Genomic DNA, 20000 nt, shown 5'->3' with positions numbered 1-20000 from the left:
CCCAGCCCCACGTCGCGTTGTCGGCGTCCAAATACTTCACAAAGTACTCCAACAACACCGGCAGCATCAGCGCGGTAACGTCTGCCAGCAGCTTCGGCAGGATCTGCGCCCACACGTGGTACGAGTGCGCCTTGAACAGTGTAAACAGGAGATCCGGCGACGGCGGCGGCCCGGGACGCATCAGACTGCACGTCGAGCTTAGGTAAAGCCGTTCAACCGGTTCGCACGAGCAGAGATAGTTGTCTTCGTATGGCCGAAACAGCCGCTCACCGTGCACGACGCCGTTGTGAAGCCCCGCCGCGCTGCCCGGCGTGGCCTGCCGCCGGTACCGCGGCGGCACACGCCACTCCACCCCAGCTACCAGCGATCGCGGGTAGTCCGACTGCTGCAAATACCCGACCCACCGCAGCGCGCCGCTGGTTTCCGCCTCCGCCTCGTACATGACCTCGCACCCGACATACCCGTCCCACCGCCGGCTTGCGTCGATGTCGGCATGCGCCTGCCGCGACAGCTTGCGCCCCGTGTGGTAGGTCCGTGTGCTCCGCGACGGCGGTGGCAGGTCCGCCTCGGTAATGCTCCCCGTCGCAGCCTTGTAGATGTAGTCCCCGATCCATCCGTAGTGCAGCTGCTGCAGCCAGCTCGCTTGGTCCTCTACCGTCGGCGTGTAGGTGGGCTCGCTGCCCCACAGCTCGTCCAGCTGCTCCGCGAACTCGCGCTGCGCCTGCTGCTGGCAGCGCACCTGCGCAACATCGTCCACCGCCTCCAAATCAGTAATGATGCTGGTGGTATGACCGTTTTCTGCGCCACATCGGGTGTGGCACCGCTGCGAGGGAGCATGGATTATGAGCTCGCTGGACTCGTCAGTCGGTGATAAACGTACAAAGTCTGGTGTCGCCATGCCCTGCGCGCTGTGGATGCCCCCCCAATGTATGCACCGATGTCTACAATGTCTTTCCTATGCGAAGAGAACGAGGGAGGCGTAGTTCGCACAACCCTGTCCTACGAGCCGCACAACAGCGGTCGAACAGCACCAGTGTGACAGACCGCGCACAAACCGAGGGGGCGAGGTGTGTCTTGGCACACTCTTTCAACGACGGGCACCGTGCTGGCTGGGCCAGGGAAGACTCAGGCGTAGCACCGGAGGAGCCAGAGGCGGGGGTCGGGGACAGGATGCACTCGGCACACGCACGCCTCGCGCACCGATCAGCTCACACACTTGGCGACCACCACCTCCACGAAAGAAAAGAAACTCTAAGCGCCTTGTGAAGACTGATTCACGCTTACGGGTGAGAGCGGCAAACCAGCAGAAGGAGGTGCGAAGAGGACACGAGTCAACGCGCGCAGATACACACGTACGCAAGTACGCGGACAACAGGCTTCGCATGCGGCGCGGAGAGGAGAGAAGGCGGAGAAGCAAGAGCAATAAGAGGCCGCATCACTCAACTGCATGCCCCTTCCATCCTGAAGCAGGGAGGGTGGGCAGGGCAACGGCGCATACAGAGAAGCACACGATTCGTTCCCGCACGGAAGTACGAGAGACACGCCCAGGAAAGGAGAGTTGGGGGCGGTGAAATCGACAGCACAACGGCAGCCGCTGCAACAAACTTTACTTTTCCACGTGAGCATTCTGCCACAAAACGTCAACTCAAGCGATTCTCCATTCCTGGCACGCCACAGACCCCGCATCGCCTGGAGCGAGGCAGCCGTAGGCACGCCGGCACAGTAGTGCGCCAGCTCAGTCAGCTGAGCACGGTCATTGTTTCACACTCTACCCACCACCCCGCACCTCCGCAGGCCGCCTCGCAGGCACTCCCTCCATCATGCCGGTCGCCACCCTGTGCATCTTCAGCGTTGGCGTAGTCTCCTCACCATCAGCAGGCAGTGTGCGGGCCGGGAGTGGAATACGCTCGAGTCACGCGGACACTTCGCCCATCACACGGATGGCCCAAGCGTGTGGTCGCTGTCGCAGGTCGCTCCGAAGCACCACCAACATCAGCAGCGATGAATCCCACTGACCTCCCTCCGTCATAGGCACTCGACCTTCTGACCACCAGAGGCGGGCCGGCATGGGTAGGGATGGCGGGGGCACCACGGCACCCTCCCTCAGCGAGTGGGTGAGCGGGACCCTGCGAAACGACGCACTGAGGTGTCCTACGTCATCAGGGATTACACAGAGAGAGAGACACGAGCACAAAAAAAAAACAAAGGACGGCAGAGCGATAGGAGAGAGCACACGCACACGCACTCTCGTCGGCGGGCGCACGCCTTGGCACAGAAGGCGCGCCAACCGGCGCGCCCACACGTAGGAAAGCAAACGCGATACGAACGAGGAAGTGAGAAACGGAAGGAAATGGCGGCAGTTGCACAGGGACCGCAATGTGTGTGTGTGTGTGTGCCTGCCTTTCTGTGCACCCAGGACTTACACGTGCCTGGCTGCCTCCCCTCGGCCCCTCCCCCCATACGTGAAGGTTTTTGACGTCATCATGGACCTTGTGGTCTCTGACGTGCTGCTGGTGGTGGGCTTGTGTGTGAAGCACGGTCACCACACCGCCAAACGAAATATCGCGGGCTAGTTCTAAATACCAACCAGAACCATCCAGGTGAAGAAGATGTAGAAGAGCCCGACGGGGTACACAACCAGCACCTCACGGTCGGCGCTCACTGTGTTTCGGAAAAAGCGCAGGGCTGCCCAACAAGCCCATGCCCACGCAATGAAGCACAGCAAGAGGTTCAATAAAAACCACGGAAGGACGCAGCACAAGAGAGCGCCGAGACAGATGGGCGCCAAGCAGTAGCCGATGGCGCAGTACGTTTGAAAGAACATGATCTTGCTGCCGAGGAGCTTGGCATTGACGGTGACGACAAGACCGCCAAGCCACACAAAGATGAAGACCGCAGAGAAGACGGCGGCGCCCTGGTCATCGCTGGCGTTGATGGTGAGGATGGAGGCCAGAATGAGACACAGGAACAGCGGCCCCCAGAGATCCCAATCGTGAAGCTCCTTATCAGCTCCGAGAGGGGGGCACACAACCACAACGAGCTTGCGGCCGATCGCCTTGGCATCGCGCAGCAGCGTCTGAAGCACCGGCTCATCCAAGGTGGAGATGGTGTTCGGGTCTGCGTTCACGTGCACCTCGTTGAGCATTGTGCCTCTTTCTTTGTGAGGGGGGGGCGGCGGCAGGGCTCGCCAAGTCGCTCCAACGGCAGCACACGCACGCCCACAGACACACAAGACAGGCAATGCAGCGGTGGAGGAGGTCAGCCACTCGGGGCGCGCGTGCACACACACACAAACAACGGCAATGAGGAATGAGGCAACGAGAATAACAGGATGAGAAGTAGCAAGACGAGACTAATAACTCCGGAGGGCGAGTGTGATGGCGCCGGGAGCTGGTGTCGCACGGCTGAGAGGGCGGGACGAGGGGTAGGCAAGAGGAGGAAGTTCGATGAAGAGGGATGAGCTTTCCTCTGTGCTTCTACCGCCTGTGGCCGCACTTTTCTTCCCTCTTTCAAGCGCACCAGAAGAAGGGGATGGGGGGCCAGACGACGGTGCTTGTACGTGCAAGTGTGGTCAGCGGTAGAAGGTGGGTGGTGAGACGGGTGTCACGGCTGAGCGGATGCGCGGAAAATCGAGGGAGACGCAAAAAATCCATTCATGTGCACGAGCTCAAGCGTGATACGCAGCGTATGTGTGTGTTCGAGGGTTTGCAGGAAAGATAGGCAGCCATATAGAGATTAGGGAGTGGGGTGTGGTGCGGTGGAGTAGCAGTAGCGGAGAAGGCAAGCACAAGGAGTTGGGCAAAATAAGGTAGAGGACGTCCTGCCATCTCGAGCACCACCACGAGAGGGAGAGAGAAAGGGTGTGCATGGTAGGTGTACGTATGTCTACGTATATTTGATATGTGTGCCGGTGCGGCAGCAGGACGCGTACACACACACACGGGCACACATCAGCCTGTCATTGGCTCTCCTGAGCGCTGCTGTATTCCGTGACTGTCGTCTTGATGTAATTTCGGCACGCACTACCATCTGGTGCGGCACGCGTACACGCCAATGCGCACGAGGGGCGGCGCCAGTAGGAAGAGCGGGAAAACCATTGTGTGTCTCTGCAAGCTGGAGAAGTGGGGGAGCGGGGTGCACGAACGCCGACGCACTTGGACGCTTGCATGCACCTTTCACCCGCGTTCTCGCGTTGACTCGTCATCGCCTAAGTGGCGCTGAAGCTTTTCGTTGATGAAGGCCATGTTCGCCTCTAGCTGCGCAGCCCAGCGCCGTTCCTCCGGAATGGGGCGAAGTAAAGACTTTGCCTCCATGGCGTAATTGCATACAGACTGCAGTTCCTTGTCGGCTATCGCCCGTTTCTGCGCCGCTTCCAGCAGGTGATGCTGCCACACCTCTTGCGCGTGCTGTTGCTGTGCGCGCCAGTCACCGCCACGATACGAGGTTATGCAGACGATGAAGGTCAGCACAAAACACGCAGGGACAATCACGAAGCTCCACGCAAGCCCCTTCCCCATTCCTTGAAGAATGATGCCTTCCAGCGTGTCATGGGGGTGGTGCCACATGCCAGAAGCATGGAACAAGTCGTTGACTCTATGCACCTTGTTTCGCTCTCTGCGCGCTGCCTGAAGATGGGTGCCGACATCATCAGTCCGGTTGCGACGGTCGCGGGTGGAGGTGGTGAGCCACAGGTAGATGCGGCGCCGCCAGCTATTGCGGATCTGGCCGGCCATGAGAGCAGCCGACTTGCATGACGGCACCTACGCGTAGTGACGTGAGCGGAAGAGGAGGGTGGCAAGAGAGCGGATTAGTGACAGCTCAAAACTCGCACAGCCAACAAAGTACAAGGTCGAGGGCGAGTGCGCAAGGGCGTTAAGGGCAACCAAGAAGGGGCGGAGGCTGTCTTCTGCGGTGAACGATCGCCGCCACCCCGCTGAAGGAAAGCGAGATAGAGAACAAGAGACAGGAAGAAGTGAAGAGGGGAGTACACGTGCGCAGCTTCCTCTGCGCCTGCGCTACTCTGTGCGCGTTTCTAATCAGAGCGCGGCCAGACGCGTGCATGCCGGAGAGCAAGACCGGCGCTGCTGCTTTCGAACGTCCCGCAGCACACGTGATGAACCTAGAGAGTTCAGCTAAGACACATGGGCCTATCCCTCTTTAGAGGTCATGTGAGGCAGAACGGCGACGTGCGAAGGACCACACGACGTTCACAAGGGCCATGTCCACTGAGCCTTTCCTGCCCGCCCCTCAACGCCAGCCTCTGAGCTTTCTCCAGTGCGGCCATGCCCTTCGCTTTTGGCCACTTACATCGTCACCCTTCGCGATGCCGGCCACCGCACCGTGGCACGAAGGTCCAGTACGCCCTCCGGGGGAACGCCAATAGTCGGCACCCTGCCGTCGGGCACGGCTGTGGACTCTTGCTGCCGGCACACCGGTCTGGGCTGGCGCTGTGCCGAAGAGACTCGCGACCGCGATCACGCGTGTACCGGCTCACGGCAAATCGCGTCAGTTACACGGTGGCAGCCGTCCCGCGCCAAGCAACGACGGCGCCGAGCTCACGAGACGACAGGAGACCGTCATCGCCCAGCTCCGCACGCACACCTGTCCGCCCTTTGCATTCCTGCAGCGACGGGTGACTGGCAGTGACAAGATGGAGTGCACGTGGTGCGCTGCCTGCTACTCCGCTCGCACGGTGGCGTCCCCACCCCCGCCAGGGCCTCCGCCGCCGTGTCGGGCCCGCAGTGCCACGCGCGAGTTCGCGAATCGCGCGACGCATGGACCCCCGCCCCCAGTCGCGTGTCCGCCGCCGCCCCCCCTGCACCCCCCCCCTCAGGACGGCAAGCTGCGACTTCGTCGCGCGCAGGCACATGCCTATCCGCCAGCCCCCTCCGCTGGACACACCCACTCCCTGCCAGGACCGTGCGGGTTCAGGGGAAGGCGGGATGCCCCTTGCTGCCACAGACTCATGGCAGCGTCCCACCTGTCGCGGCGCATGCGGGCACGCCATCCAGGCACGCCACCCACCCCATGGCATCGACGATAGCGGGGAATGGGGGCGACGGCGAGCCACCAAGACAGCAGCGCTGCCCCGAAACACGTATCCGTATCCACCAGCGCGAGCACTGTGCGCACGCGCGGCCGACCACAGCTGGCACGGCGTGCCGCATCCAAGCAAAGCATGCAGAGGTCAGAAGAGCAAGAGCGATGGACGGGAGAGGCTGAGAAGAGGCGCGCACCGGGCAGCCCAACAGTGCACGTGTGCGGCATGTGCGGCATCGCCTGCATCCCCCACCCGCTGGGCTGATGTGGCGCAGATGCCGGAGGCATGACCAGAGTAGCCCGAGTGGCACCACCGAGCTCTGCGCACTCCCACGCGGCGAGCCCACACACCGCGTTACTGCATGCCGCGGCTTGAGCTGGCTAAGGAAGAAGCATGGCGTACAGACCGAGTGCCGGGTCTCACAGGGCCCTCACCGGGACGTGGCCAGCGTCCTCCCTGCGCTCATCCGTCACGCACCCAGACCACCGCCTGTTGCCCGCACGAGGCGCCACCGCCGCCGCCCTCGAGCAGAACCACAAGCGCGGCCCACCCGCATCAAGGCATGCAGAGCTCACCCATCTCTGTTTGGCGCCGACCGCGCAGCGCGTCGGCGAAGGAGGGTCGAGTAGGGTCGAGGAAGGACGGGACGAGACGGTGAGGCGCATGGCCCGATTCGACCACAGACAGCTCGCCCTACACAGCGGGGATGTAGCGGTGTTGTCGCAGGGGCAGGTGAGCTGTGGCGGTGCATGTGCGCAGATCTGCTGGCTTGATGGATGCCGAATAGACATGGTGCAAAGGAAAGGGCTGGCGTGTCGTCGTCTCTCGGCTGCCTTTTGCTTCCTAATGGCACCTGAGTCGAGCACACATACGCGTACACAGACGTCCACGTTGACGGTGTGGTATGTGCGAGCGTGTGTGCTGGCGAGAACCTCGTCGAGTGAGGAAGAGAGAGGAAAAGAAGAGCATGCAGGGGTGCAGCTGTGCAAGTCGTATGCAAGGATTCGATGAACATCTCGCACAGGTGGACGCACTCGCACGCGCAGCACTGTGTAACAGCACCACGCTGCACATCCTTATCTTTCTCGCCCTTGGCATCCCCTTTTCCGTGCCCTACTCGATGCTTTTTTGTTGTTTGGGGCTTCGAGGGGCCGCAGCGCAGGTGTGTACGCAGCCGCACTCTTTTGTTTTCATCTCAGCATGCGATCATCATCGAATCCGTATCTTGATTGGTAGATCATGTAGCAGACGAAGGACATCAGCATGACGCAGATGGGACCAGATGACGTGGTTCTACAATAAGGCTTCTGTTTCGTCATGAGCCGTCGCCTGCTCATCGGCAGCTTGCGTGGTGGGCGGTTGCTGTCACCTTGCTGCGGTTGCAGCAGAAGCCTTGCGGTGGGCTGGCCAATGTGAAGTCGGCGGCGAGGGCAGAAAAAGGCGCTCAAGAGCATCGGTTCGTTCTCGGTCTCCTGAAGCTGCATGAAAGCATGCAACGAGAGGTCGATGGGACGGAGATACACAAGGAAAAAGACGGAGTGCATGCGTGAGGTAGACAGGGGTGCGTGGGCGCACGTGTGTCGTTGAGAGTTTGTGTTAGGAGCGCATGCGAAACGATTGCGACGGAGGAAGGCAGTTTAAGTGGCAGTCTCCTTCCCCTTCGTCCTCACATCTTCTCCTGAGCATGCCACAGGAGGCAGATGACACGGACATCGTGCATTTCTGTTGTGGTTGTTACTGCTTGTGCCTCCTCTTCCCTGAAACACGCGCGGTGGTCACAGACGGAGGAAGCGAGGAGCACACCCACAGAGTCGCATGCACGAGTTCTCCTTTTTTGTATTCGTTTTTGTTGGCGCGATTTGCGTCGCTCTATCTTCGACGTGGACGCCCCCCTCCGCACGGCACGCCGCGTGCACGCGCCCGGCAGGCGCACGGGAGAGGGAGAGAGAGCGGGGGGAGAACGTGCCAGGCAGTATTCAAGCGTTCATAACGAAGAGGAACGCGGCAAGACCGCGATGGCTCATAAAGAAGCGCATCCGATAAAGAGGTACGAGAGAGTGGGAGGGGAACGAGCAGGGCAGCTGCACGAACAGCCCTCGGGGGGGGGCGGGGATTGAATCTTTTTGCAGCAGCGCCTTCTCCAAGAGGAGCAGAGAGAGAGGGATAGGTGAAGTTCGAACGATTCGTGAGCCACCGCCATCATCTACCCTCGGCAAGGCTGCCGTTGCAGCCGTGACTCCTCTCTCCCACCCACTAAACCCGCCTAAGACTACTTTCCATACATGGCCATCACCACGAACAGGGCTGCAAAGGACCACATCAGGATCCACCAGCTGTCATCCAGCTGCACCCGAGGCTGCCGGTACGCCTGCGGCGCGTCAGGATCCAGCGGCGGCGGCGGAGCCACCATTCCGCGCATCGCTTCGCCGTAAGAGTCGCTCTGCATAGTCATAATCCGCTGACGTGCCGCCACAATATGCTCTGGATCATCTGCGTACGCGGGGTCGCTGCGGAGGTCGCGCTGGTAGGAATCGGGCTGCGGCGGCATCATGTCCTCGCGCGTCGCAGCCGGTGCGACAAACTGCGGGGCATACGTCGGCGGTGGCGCTCCACGTGGGGCCGGGCCGCGGTTTGGGTGGCGTGCTTTTTCGGGCGGAAAGAGTGGCCTCGCACCGTCCTTGGTGGTGATGGTCGGGCCTTCGTAGAGTCCGGTCGGCGCCCTTCTCGCCTCCCTGTCGATATTGCGCTGCATCTCAGCCAACCTTACGTGACGCGGAGAGGACGTGTAATCCTGAATAGTCCCTTGAGGAGTGTAGGGGATGCCGCGAGTGTAACCGCGCACAGCGGTGGTCGCGTTGGCACCGGCGATGCACCCGCAAAGGCCATCGCTGCGCGCGGCTACACACGCGCATCCCCTGGCGGCTCCTTGGCGCATTCCAGCGGAGACTAGATGGGAAGAGAAAGTGTCGTGCACGTGCACAGAGCTGCACTACACCTTCGTCGCCAGTTACGGAAGACAGGGAGCCCACATACGAAAACGGCACAAAGCACTTTACCTTGGCATCTTACGCGGACGTCGGCACCAGCGACACCCGCAGCAGGCTCAGCAGTCTCACCAGACAGGCGGCGAAGGCCCGCCAAGCAACATATACACAAGAAACAGAGCGGGGGAGGGCAAAGGTGTTGTGTGTGTGTGTGTGTGCGTGTGCATCAGAGGAACGGAGATGTCGGCAAGGTGCAGCCGTTCTCATCTGTTCGGCTTGGGCGCACGCTAAACTGCGGCGATGAGACGGGTGGGGTGGGGTGGACGGCAGAGCAGTCCATCACAGGGGCGCAGGCTCAACCCTTCATATTACAGCTCCTTTTCCCGCGCGCTTTCCGGGGACTCCTCGACGAGACGTAAGCTTGTGACTGAAAGGCGATGAAGTAAAGGCAGAGGAGGGGCACGCCAGAGACGCAGTAACACAGGCGGCAGCGCCGTCGTGTGTATGCGTGGTGCGCTGCAGTATAGCCATCTGTAAAGCCGAGTTTGCACGTGCTGACCTTCAACCCTAGGCTGCTGAGGTGCTGAAAGCGTCCCCCTCACAGCGACGGCGCGAGACAGGCAAGCCGGTGAGAGAAGAAAAGGGCAGTGGCGGACGGGGCATCCGAACTCTCGACGCCGCACCGCGTCTCACGCCTGCCCCGCCCCCTACATCGCCGCTCTACGTCTTGTCTTCGCCCTCACGCTCAGAGGGGTGATGCTGTTCACGTTGCTCCAGCGCCCAAGCGCGCACCGCGGCGCGCTTCTGCTCCTGCCCATGCGCTGAAAGCACGTAAAGCCACAGTGGCACCATGAACATGATGACAATGACGACGGAGGCGCTCGTCTCGCGCTCACTCTGCCGCCACATGTTCTCGGCGGGTGTCTCGGCTGGGCGAATGCGCGACGGCGCATTGCCAAAGTGCCGGGCAGGTGTGCAGACGGCAACGCACGACACACACCTGGCGGACGAGATGGTGGCGGAGGATGAAGTGGTGAAGGTCTTGGAGCAGGAGAAACAGAGGGTGCCCGAGAAAGCGACTAGAGTCTGTAGGGACGACGATGTACGGCAAGAGTGCACAGCCCCGGAAGAGCCGCAGTCAGCGCCCGTGAGATGTCGAAAGGCAAGGCACCTGCGCATACGCCTGGCGATATATCTAAGTGTATGTAGCTGGAGAACATGAGCACGTGCAAGAAAGATGAACAGCGTAAGAGAGAGAAGCCTTGAGCACGAAGACGCTCACGAGAAACATTGGCCGAACTACAAATCGCGGAGGCGAGAGGCCTTGCGGCTGCTGAGGCGGCCTATATGCACCCATGGCCTCGTCGCTTCCTTCGGTCATCCCTCAGCACCACCACGACAGTCCACAGCAACAGGGCAAACAAGACATTCACCGCGGGGCACACAGCATGCATGGCGCGTGTTTCCGCGACTGATGCTCATCCCCCTCCACCCTAGTGGCGGGCGCGGCGATAGTGGTAAAGAAGAAGGCGGCACAGACTTAAAAGGTATGGCAGCCGCGAAAAAAAAAGCGGGGTAGCGTCTCCATCCGTGCCCGCCCTCCTCTCCAACTCCACGGCTAGTCAGCAGAGCCACTCATTTCTGTCCTTTAAGTGTGTCTCAACGTCTTGTTTACATTCAGGTCGTTGCCCCGCCGCTGCCGCATGTGCACGTTCTCTTCACTCTGAAAACCCGGGCAGGCAGACATCGTCGATCGCGGTCTTCACGCCGCAACCAATGTCCGAAAGCCGGCACACAGACCCACAGTCCCCAGCGAAAGCGCGAACCAGCAAAGAGCATTACATGTGCCGATAAAGATATGCCTGTCACCATCTCTATTCGGCATTCATCAAGCCAGCAGATATGCGCACATGCACCGCCACAGCTCACCTGCCCCTGCGACAACACCGCTACATCCCCGCTGTGTAGGGCGAGCTGTCTGTGGTCGAATCGGGCCATGCGCCTCACCGTCTCGTCCCGTCCTTCCTCGACCCTACTCGACCCTCCTTCGCCGACGCGCTGCGCGGTCGGCGCCAAACAGAGATGGGTGAGCTCTGCATGCCTTGATGCGGGTGGGCCGCGCTTGTGGTTCTGCTCGAGGGCGGCGGCGGTGGCGCCTCGTGCGGGCAACAGGCGGTGGTCTGGGTGCGTGACGGATGAGCGCAGGGAGGACGCTGGCCACGTCCCGGTGAGGGCCCTGTGAGACCCGGCACTCGGTCTGTACGCCATGCTTCTTCCTTAGCCAGCTCAAGCCGCGGCATGCAGTAACGCGGTGTGTGGGCTCGCCGCGTGGGAGTGCGCAGAGCTCGGTGGTGCCACTCGGGCTACTCTGGTCATGCCTCCGGCATCTGCGCCACATCAGCCCAGCGGGTGGGGGATGCAGGCGATGCCGCACATGCCGCACACGTGCACTGTTGGGCTGCCCGGTGCGCGCCTCTTCTCAGCCTCTCCCGTCCATCGCTCTTGCTCTTCTGACCTCTGCATGCTTTGCTTGGATGCGGCACGCCGTGCCAGCTGTGGTCGGCCGCGCGTGCGCACAGTGCTCGCGCTGGTGGATACGGATACGTGTTTCGGGGCAGCGCTGCTGTCTTGGTGGCTCGCCGTCGCCCCCATTCCCCGCTATCGTCGATGTCATGGGGTGGGTGGCGTGCCTGGATGGCGTGCCCGCATGCGCCGCGACAGGTGGGACGCTGCCATGAGTCTGTGGCAGCAAGGGGCATCCCGCCTTCCCCTGAACCCGCACGGTCCTGGCAGGGAGTGGGTGTGTCCAGCGGAGGGGGCTGGCGGATAGGCATGTGCCTGCGCGCGACGAAGTCGCAGCTTGCCGTCCTGAGGGGGGGGGGGTGCAGGGGGGGCGGCGGCGGACACGCGACTGGGGGCGGGGGTCCATGCGTCGCGCGATTCGCGAACTCGCGCGTGGCACTGCGGGCCCGACACGGCGGCGGAGGCCCTGGCGGGGGTGGGGACGCCACCGTGCGAGCGGAGTAGCAGGCAGCGCACCACGTGCACTCCATCTTGTCACTGCCAGTCACCCGTCGCTGCAGGAATGCAAAGGGCGGACAGGTGTGCGTGCGGAGCTGGGCGATGACGGTCTCCTGTCGTCTCGTGAGCTCGGCGCCGTCGTTGCTTGGCGCGGGACGGCTGCCACCGTGTAACTGACGCGATTTGCCGTGAGCCGGTACACGCGTGATCGCGGTCGCGAGTCTCTTCGGCACAGCGCCAGCCCAGACCGGTGTGCCGGCAGCAAGAGTCCACAGCCGTGCCCGACGGCAGGGTGCCGACTATTGGCGTTCCCCCGGAGGGCGTACTGGACCTTCGTGCCACGGTGCGGTGGCCGGCATCGCCGATGAAACAGCGATTTGCGTGAAAAGCAAAGAGGAGAGTCCAGCGCGCGCACACAGAGAGTGAGGTATGCAAGGGAGGCGATGTGTCGGTGCAACGTGCGCGGTGGTGGAGCGCGGAGGCCAAACATTCGCGGTGCGCGAGGGTTTGTGCGACGACGATGGCGGAAGTATCTCAGTGAAAGGACGGAGGCGAGAAGCAGCGCTGCTGCACATAAACAACATCCTCAAATGAAGGCTATATATATATATATATATAGACATCCACATTGGAGGTGACGTAGCAAAGGCCTTTCCGTGCACCGAAGCCCTCCTCGCACTCCGCGCCGCATCACCCATCGTTCCGTCGCACAGTACACGGTCCACACAAACAGCATACAAGGCCCCTGGAGGGCATCTGATGTACGCACTACCACTCCAACCGGTACTTGTCGACCACAGCGCAGCCAGCTCAGCTTACCGAGAAAGAGAGAGACGCCCAGCGGCCTAGAGAGAGCCGCCTTCTTACATAGGACCTTCTTGGAGCTACGAACAGCCCCGCCAAGAAGAAAGCACCTCAGCAAATGTTCGTAGCCCCCCCTCCTCACTACCACCATTACCCTTATTGAGCCATCGCCACCTGAATCACGCGCGCTGCCTCGCTGCGGCCCAGTGCCTCCACCATGCTGTGGAATATGGACTGGCGGTTCATCACAAGCTCGCGCGGACTGCCCATCTCCGCAACAGCACCGTGGTCCATCACGATGATCTTGTCGTACTGCGCGACAGTGTGCAGCCGGTGCGCGATCGTGATCACCGTGTACGCCGAGAACGCGCTCATCACTGTCGCCTGGATCTGCCGGTCAAGCGCGGGGTCGATGTTCGCCGTCGCCTCGTCCATCAGGATGAACCCGCTCCCCTTCTTCAGCAGCGCGCGCGCCATGCACATCAGCTGCCGCTGCCCAACGCTGTAGTTCGACCCGCCCTCCAGCACGCGGCTGTCGATCCCCTCGCTCTCCGACGCAACGCGCTCGCGCAGCCCTACAAGCTCCAGCGCAGCCCACACCTCCGCGGACGACGCCTCCAGGAACGGGTCCACGTTCTGCCGCACCGTCCCGTCGAACAGCACAGGGTCCTGCGGGATCATCGAGAACTGCCGCCGCAGCTCGCGCAGCCCGTACGCACCGATCTCGCGCCCGTTCACGCGGATCTCCCCGCCGCACACCTCCACAATCCGCATGAACGTCAGCAGCAGCGTCGACTTCCCGCTCCCCGTCCGCCCAACAATGCCGACCTTCTCGCGCGGCGCGATCCGGAAGCTCACGCCGCGCAGCACAAGCGGCAGCCCCTCGCGGTACCGCATCTGCACGCCCTCGAACACAAGCGACCCGGCCTGCACGGTGTGCGGCGCGGCGCTCGTCGGGCTCGCAGGCTCGATCACAACCGTCCCCGTCACGTCCGCCGCCATTCCCGTCCGCCTCTCCAGCGCGTCCACCTCCGCGTCCAGCTCCGGCATCGCCTCCTGCGGCACTTTGTGGGTGTAGTGCAGCAGCCGCTCCACGCTGTTCATGTCCGCCTCCACCGTCGCAACCTGCCGCAGAAGCCAGTTCAGCATTGCTGTCGTCTGCGTTGCCATCGTCAGTGACAGCGAGACAAGCGCTATCCATTCCTCATGGGTCTCCATCAGCACCGTGCGGCCAATGCCGATAAGCACAATTGTCGACACCACGATGTTGCTGAGGAACTCTACACGAACTCCAAGCCAGCGGTTCGCCATGTTCTCTAGGATTGAGCACGAGTACACGAGGTCCAGCCGGTGCAGCGCCTCCTGCATCACCGTCGAAGCGCGGCGGTACGCAGTGATTGTCGCGCTGCCCGTCAGCGCCTCGCCAAGAAGAGAGAACAGAGGCGACTTTACAACGCTGCTTGTTCGGCGGATCTCGCGGTTGGCAGAGTTGTAGAACACCATGATCCGGTAGTACAGATACCCGCACGGCGCAAGCGCGAATATCACCAGCGGCTGCGTGAAGAACGTCACCAGAAGCGATGACAGGATCCCGCAAAGGCAGCTCATCATCTGTAGCATCGACATTGGCAGCGTGTTGTCTGCGACGTCCACGTCGCGCGAGAAGCGGTTGAGTATGCGGCCCAGCGGTGTTGTATCAAAGAACTCCATCGTTCCGCGTGACACACTGCGCAGAACGGCGTGGTGCATCCTAGCGCACCCGCGCCGCATTGCCTCGAATGAGAAGTAAAAGCGCAGCGGCACTGTCGACGTCCCAAGCACAACGCAGCCAATATACATCAACAGGTACGACGCGTCCGACAAATCGAAGCGCCGCGCCGCCCACATCGACAAGCACAGCATCGAAGAGATGGTGAAGAACTCGGTCACGCCAAATATCGCCAGAACCCCACCAATCCACAAACGCCCTCCGCAGAACCTGAGGTACTCTCGATACGTCCCCCATGCCACCATGCCCGACGCTTTCTCCTCCACTGTCATCAGCTGAGCAGCAGCGGCGGGGGCAGCGGCGCCATCCCCCGACACCGCCCTCCTCACCGGCTTTGCAGAGCCCTCCTCGGGGTCCGATACGCCACCGCAGGCAGCGTCCATGTCCTCAGCATCTGCATTCGCGCCACCGCCCTTTCTTGGAGGGCTATCTGCCTCCGCAGCGGCCAGCGACGCGTAAAACGGTGTGTGCATAAAGTCCGCGCTGCTTCCGCTGAACTCGACGCGCCCGTCACCCAGCGCCACAACGTAGTCTGCCCTCGGCACAATGTGCACCTGGTGCGTCGCAAGCACGCGCGTCTTGCCCGCAAGTGCGCCAAGGAAGCACTCCTCCACAACGCGCTCGCCAACGTGCGCGTCCAGCGCGGACAGGGGGTCGTCCAGCAGGTACACGTCGCGGTTCGCGTACACGGCGCGCGCAAGGCTCACGCGCGCCTTCTGCCCGCCGCTCAGGTTCACGCCCTTCTCCCCGATCTCCGTCTCCAGCCCCCCGCCAAGCTGCGCAACGTCCGCCTCCAGCTGGCTCACGCGCACGGCATCCGCGAGCCGCGCGGCGTCCTCCTCGTCGAAGAACAGGATGTTGCCGCGCACCGTCGCGTTCATGATCCACGCCTGCTGCGGCACGTACGCGATGCTCCGCTCCGCCCACATGCGGCCCTCGCTGATCTCGAACTGCGACAGCAGCGACTGCAGCAGCGTCGACTTCCCGCTCCCGGTCGCGCCAAGCACAACCGTCAGCTTCCCGCGCGGGACGCTCACAGACACGTCGTGCAGCAGCACCTTCGGCTCCAGCTCGAAGAAGTCATCCGCCTCAACCTTACCCTTACGAAAGGCGCCTCCGCGCGGCGATGCCGACGAAGACGGCGGCGAGGGCGATAATGGCAAAGCCGCGCACACATCCTCCGCCACAGCCGTTGGCGCGGGGTACTGCTTCGCAGGTCGGCAGCGCCCGCAGCACAGCATCCGCAGAGCCCGAGAAAGCAGAGACGTCTTCACCTTCGGCGCAAACGGCAGTTTCACGGGCACAAAGGCAGTCACGTCGACGTTCTCCAGCACAGCGGCAAGCTGGCACGCAGTGCTGTGTTCGCGCTGCTCCCTCCAGTACTCCTCCATGTCCTGCACAGTGGAGCAGGTGGCGTTGTCGCACTCGAGGAATTTGTTGATACGCGTGATGGCCACAAGGTACTGCGCCGACAGGGTGAACACTAACGGCAGCATATTAAACGGCATCCTGATAATGCCAAGGAGAGAGATAGTCGGGTACACCACCGTCGGCGTGAGCTCGTGCCCAAGCAGGTAATACACAATGAACACCGCGGCGATCATGACCTGTGGGGTGGCCATGCTCACAAACGACGTGCAGACTCGCGCGGTCTGCACCTGCTTCAAGTACGACACCTCCAAGGCGCGCTTCTCCTCGATGTTGGCGATAAACCGCGGCTCCCACGTCATAAACTTGGCGACGCGGACGCCCGAGAAGAACTCGTTCGCCGCTTTCACGCGCACATCCGTTGCCTTGACGAGCTTTCGCCGCGCCGCCATCTGCCACTTCATCAGCCAACCGTTGATCGGCAGCGTCATGAGCAGCGCCACGACAGCCATGATGGAGCACCAACCCACCAAGCGACTGAGAAATGAGATGGAGATAAGAAACACCATGGGGCTGCTCCAGATGTACATGCAATACTGCATGAACTGGTTTGCCTGCTCGGTGTCCGTGCTCATCATGTTGATGATGCGGCCTGTGTTCATCTGTGGATCTGCCAGAGCCTTGTGGGAGATCGTGAACACCTTCTCAAATATCAACCCGTTAAGGGCGGAGCGGTACTGCAGACCACATTTGATGCTCACGTAGTAGAAGCGGTGCAGGCAGGTGCTCTGCATCAGTTGTGTCAGGAAGAACGTCACTGTTAGCACCAGCCCGTACGCCCAGCTCTGGTTGCGCTCGCTGATGAAGTGCACAAACGCCTTCAAGAGAAAAGGTATAGTGAGGGTGCACACGTCACCAACAAGCTTGAAGGGAACCTGCCACCAAAAATACTCCGGCAGCGATGCCAGGAGCACGCGCATGAGAGAGAGCCGGCGCGGCGTTGGCACAGAAGCAGCGTCCACGGGCCTCCCATCCGACGACAGCAACCTTACGCACGTCACCTCCTCCAGCGTCGACATGCCACTCTGCTCAGGCGTGAACAGGTGCTCACCGTGCGCAACGCCGTCGAAGAACGGCGACGCACCGCTGTCGTCGGACCTCGCAGCGGTGCGCAGAGCCGGCGGCACGCTCCACTCCACGCCAGCCATCATCCGCGTGTACCCGCCCTGCTGCGGCACCCCGACCCACCGCAGAACACCGCGACTCGAAGCGTCCAGCGTGCTCACGACCTCCGTCCCAGCCATGCAGTTCCACGCGTTCCGCTCGTACATCGCCGCCTGCACAGCACGCGACAGCCGCAGCCCGCAGTCGTGCGCGCGCACATCCCGCGTTGGCGGGGGCATATTCTCAAGACTGATCTGTTCCCGTGATGCGAGCAGCACCATCGGATACACAAAGAAGTACCACATGCGATGGCTGAAGGAGGCGCGGTCCTCGTCGCACTCCACGTAGTGCTTCGGCGGGCCCCACAGCTCCGTTATTCGCTGCTTCAGCGTATCGCGCTCGTGCAGTGCAGCTTGGCGATTCGCTGCCGTGGCCTTTGAAGCGGTTGCAAGCTGTTCAGCGGCGCCATTCTGATGCCCACCTTTCGGCAGCGCTCTGTGCTCCGCTGACGCTGCGCTGTGATGGCGCGGGTCCTCGTACTGCATGGCAGCCGCTAGAGCGGTGCGGGTGCACGCGGCCGTGTCAGGGAAGCGGTGCTCAGATGTCGATACCGCAGCGCGCTGGAAGAAACCCGAGAGAGTGGGGGAAAGACCTTCGCGTTAACGGAAGCGGGTGCCGACGGCAGCGGCGATGATGATGTGCAGTTGTGCGAAGGGAGCAGACAGGAAAGGAGGCCCGCTGGATGGGAAGGGCCAGCGTTGGTGCTCAGGATAGGAGAGGCTGTGTTTGTTTGGGGGAGAGATAAGGAGAAACGAAAGGCAGATAACGAGAAGACGGGAGATAGGAAGACGCGAGCCCTGCGCAGTTGCGCAGCGCACCACGCCTCGATAGAGGAGTGAGCAGCGCGCCAGCACAGCAACGACGATGACAGAATCAGAGTCATACGCCTGACTCTGCGGCAGAGCGATGGAGGAGGGTGTACTTGTGGCTGAAGAGGTGTATATGTCTGCTTGTGTATCGCGACGGAGGCAGGGGAGGCTGTGCGGAGGTCTTGCGCGAGGGCCAAATGAGGTGAAGCGACAGCGCACCGGGCAAGGCAGGAGCGCTCTCTCACGCATAGAGGGTGGGTCGGGCATCCCGGCTGATCGAGGTCGAGTGCTGAGCCGAGGGTCACCGCGAGCGCAAAAGTGAAAGCGCGTGGCATGGGATGCGGCGGAGAGGCGAAATGACCGCGGGGAGGAGGGACGAGGCGGTAGCAAAATAAGCGTGCGCGGGAGAGACAGTGGCGCGTCTTTTCTGTTTCCTGCGCTCATGGGCGGAGAGACAGTCCCTTTGGAGGATGGAGTGGGTGAAGGTATCGTTTTCCTCGTCGCACACGCCGCCCCCGATGCAGATGCGAAGAGCACCGCCGTCCTCCACACCGCCTTCACAACCGTCTTTCTCGCCTGACACTTCGATGCGTGGGCTTCACTTCTCTTGCGGTCATCATTCGTGGGCTACTCGCCCTCCCCCCGCACTGGCGCACGTTACAAACGAAAATGCCCTGCCCTGCGAATCACCTCTACCCTCGTCACCAAAGGCAGCAGCGGAGGGCACAGGAGGGCGGAGCTGCAAAGAGGGGGGGCATGTCGAGGAGCGTGCAACCGTCCATCGGGGGCACACACACAGACCTACGCTCACGCAAGCAGTTCCCTGCGCTCCCATGCCCGCATGCGTTCCTTTGAGAGGGAGAAGAGGGTGGGAGGCCATGCGAAGCGACAGCAGCAAGCCAAGACGACAGAATGAGAGCATTATCAAAAAAAAAAAAAGAGCGGCACCGCTGCTACTCCGCGGCACCACCTCTGATATACCTCTAGGGCAGCCTAAACTCCTTTCCACACAGGAAGCGAGGAGAGCCGCTGGTCCTTTGACTTCGCACTAAACCAGAAGTCAGGGCCGACGAAGCGCGAGAAGAGCCCGCCAGACGCGTGGCCCGGGTTCGGCGGCAGGACGGTTCGTCCGAGACAACGAGGATTTAGCGGTGGTGCAGCAGAGGTGGGTGAGCTGTGGTTGCGTCTGCGCGCAGATCTGCCGGCTTCCTCGTAGTCGAACGGGCACGCGGACAAGGAAACACAGAAACCCCACGTGACCGCAGCCGTGCATGTATATCCTCAACTGCGCGTGCGTGTCTGTACGCGTTTGCGTGGCGAGGAAGCAGCAGCGGCAGGGTATGCGCGCGTGCCACGACGAGAAAAGAGGATCACTCCACGGAGGCAGTGAGGGGCAAACCGTAAATGAGCATGTCCGACTGGCGTTGCTCGCTGGCGCTTTTGCCGCCGACTTCGCTCCCTCTTCGTCGCCATGCACTCCGCATGAACGGCGCACACCCTGTAGGGGGTGGACGGGACACGGATAGGGAGGAGGCTGAGCTGTGAGTGACGCTTGCACAGGCCCAACAACTCCGCGAAGAGCACGTGTGAGAGTAGACGAGAGCGAAACAACCAAAGGTGTGCACAGGCGTCGAATCAGCAGTCAGGCGCTGCTGCGGTGGCTCCGGCTTACTTCCCTCTTCCCCGTCGCCTCTCCGAGGTCTGCTGGCCGGCTGGGCGGTGCTACGCTTTTGTTTGTGCGCCCCCTCCGCCGGCGACCTTCGAGCGGCCTCCCCGTCTGTGAGCGCGCGCGTCTCTGTCGTGGGCGCACAGCGGCCAAAGAAAAGATGCAGCCGCACGTGAGAGGGGCGCTGTGAAGGCACCACAAACGCCTCTCTGTGCGCGCGTGTAGGCCCGTGTGTATTCGAGCCGTTCTTGGTTGAATAGCGTGCCGCTGAAGGCCACCGCCACCGGAACGGAGAAAGCATCCAGGGAGTGCAGGA

General features: G+C 62.0%; 6 protein-coding genes across 6 annotated transcripts in view; all 6 read right to left on the bottom strand.

The window, feature by feature from the left end:
* MRPA (ABC-thiol transporter) overlaps nt 1–898 on the bottom strand; it is a gene marked incomplete at both ends in the record, with an annotated part of 4710 nt that extends 3812 nt beyond the window's left edge. The window contains one exon of the mRNA XM_001465669.1: nt 1–898. This exon is cut by the window's left edge and continues 3812 nt beyond it. Coding sequence (XP_001465706.1) covers nt 1–898 — 898 coding nt within the window.
* Nucleotides 899–2575: 1677 nt separating this feature from the next.
* On the bottom strand, nt 2576–3145 carry YIP1 (terbinafine resistance locus protein (yip1); the record flags this gene model as incomplete). Its single annotated transcript, XM_001465668.1, has 1 exon — nt 2576–3145. One exon carries the CDS (start codon nt 3143–3145, stop codon nt 2576–2578), a length of 570 nt encoding a protein of 189 aa, XP_001465705.1.
* A 1030-nt stretch (nt 3146–4175) lies between these two features.
* On the bottom strand, nt 4176–4733 carry LINJ_23_0270 (conserved hypothetical protein; the record flags this gene model as incomplete). Its single annotated transcript, XM_001465667.1, has 1 exon — nt 4176–4733. One exon carries the CDS (start codon nt 4731–4733, stop codon nt 4176–4178), a length of 558 nt encoding a protein of 185 aa, XP_001465704.1.
* A 3576-nt stretch (nt 4734–8309) lies between these two features.
* Nucleotides 8310–8792, bottom strand: LINJ_23_0260 (conserved hypothetical protein; the record flags this gene model as incomplete). The annotated part of the gene is made up of 1 exon (XM_001465666.1): nt 8310–8792. One exon carries the CDS (start codon nt 8790–8792, stop codon nt 8310–8312), a length of 483 nt encoding a protein of 160 aa, XP_001465703.1.
* A 952-nt stretch (nt 8793–9744) lies between these two features.
* LINJ_23_0250 (conserved hypothetical protein) lies at nt 9745–10203 on the bottom strand (the record flags this gene model as incomplete). Its single annotated transcript, XM_001465665.1, has 1 exon — nt 9745–10203. The coding sequence occupies one exon, from the start codon at nt 10201–10203 to the stop codon at nt 9745–9747; it is 459 nt and encodes a 152-aa protein (XP_001465702.1).
* A 2802-nt stretch (nt 10204–13005) lies between these two features.
* Nucleotides 13006–17694, bottom strand: putative ABCC2 (ATP-binding cassette protein subfamily C, member 2; the record flags this gene model as incomplete). The annotated part of the gene is made up of 1 exon (XM_001465664.1): nt 13006–17694. One exon carries the CDS (start codon nt 17692–17694, stop codon nt 13006–13008), a length of 4689 nt encoding a protein of 1562 aa, XP_001465701.1.
* Nucleotides 17695–20000: the final 2306 nt, after the last annotated feature.

This window comes from Leishmania infantum, chromosome 23, assembly GCF_000002875.2.
Source record: "Leishmania infantum JPCM5 genome chromosome 23".
NCBI classification, from domain to species: domain Eukaryota; phylum Euglenozoa; class Kinetoplastea; order Trypanosomatida; family Trypanosomatidae; genus Leishmania; species Leishmania infantum.
The sequence above is the reverse complement of the archived record's forward strand: the minus strand, read 5'-3'. Positions and strand labels throughout refer to the sequence as shown.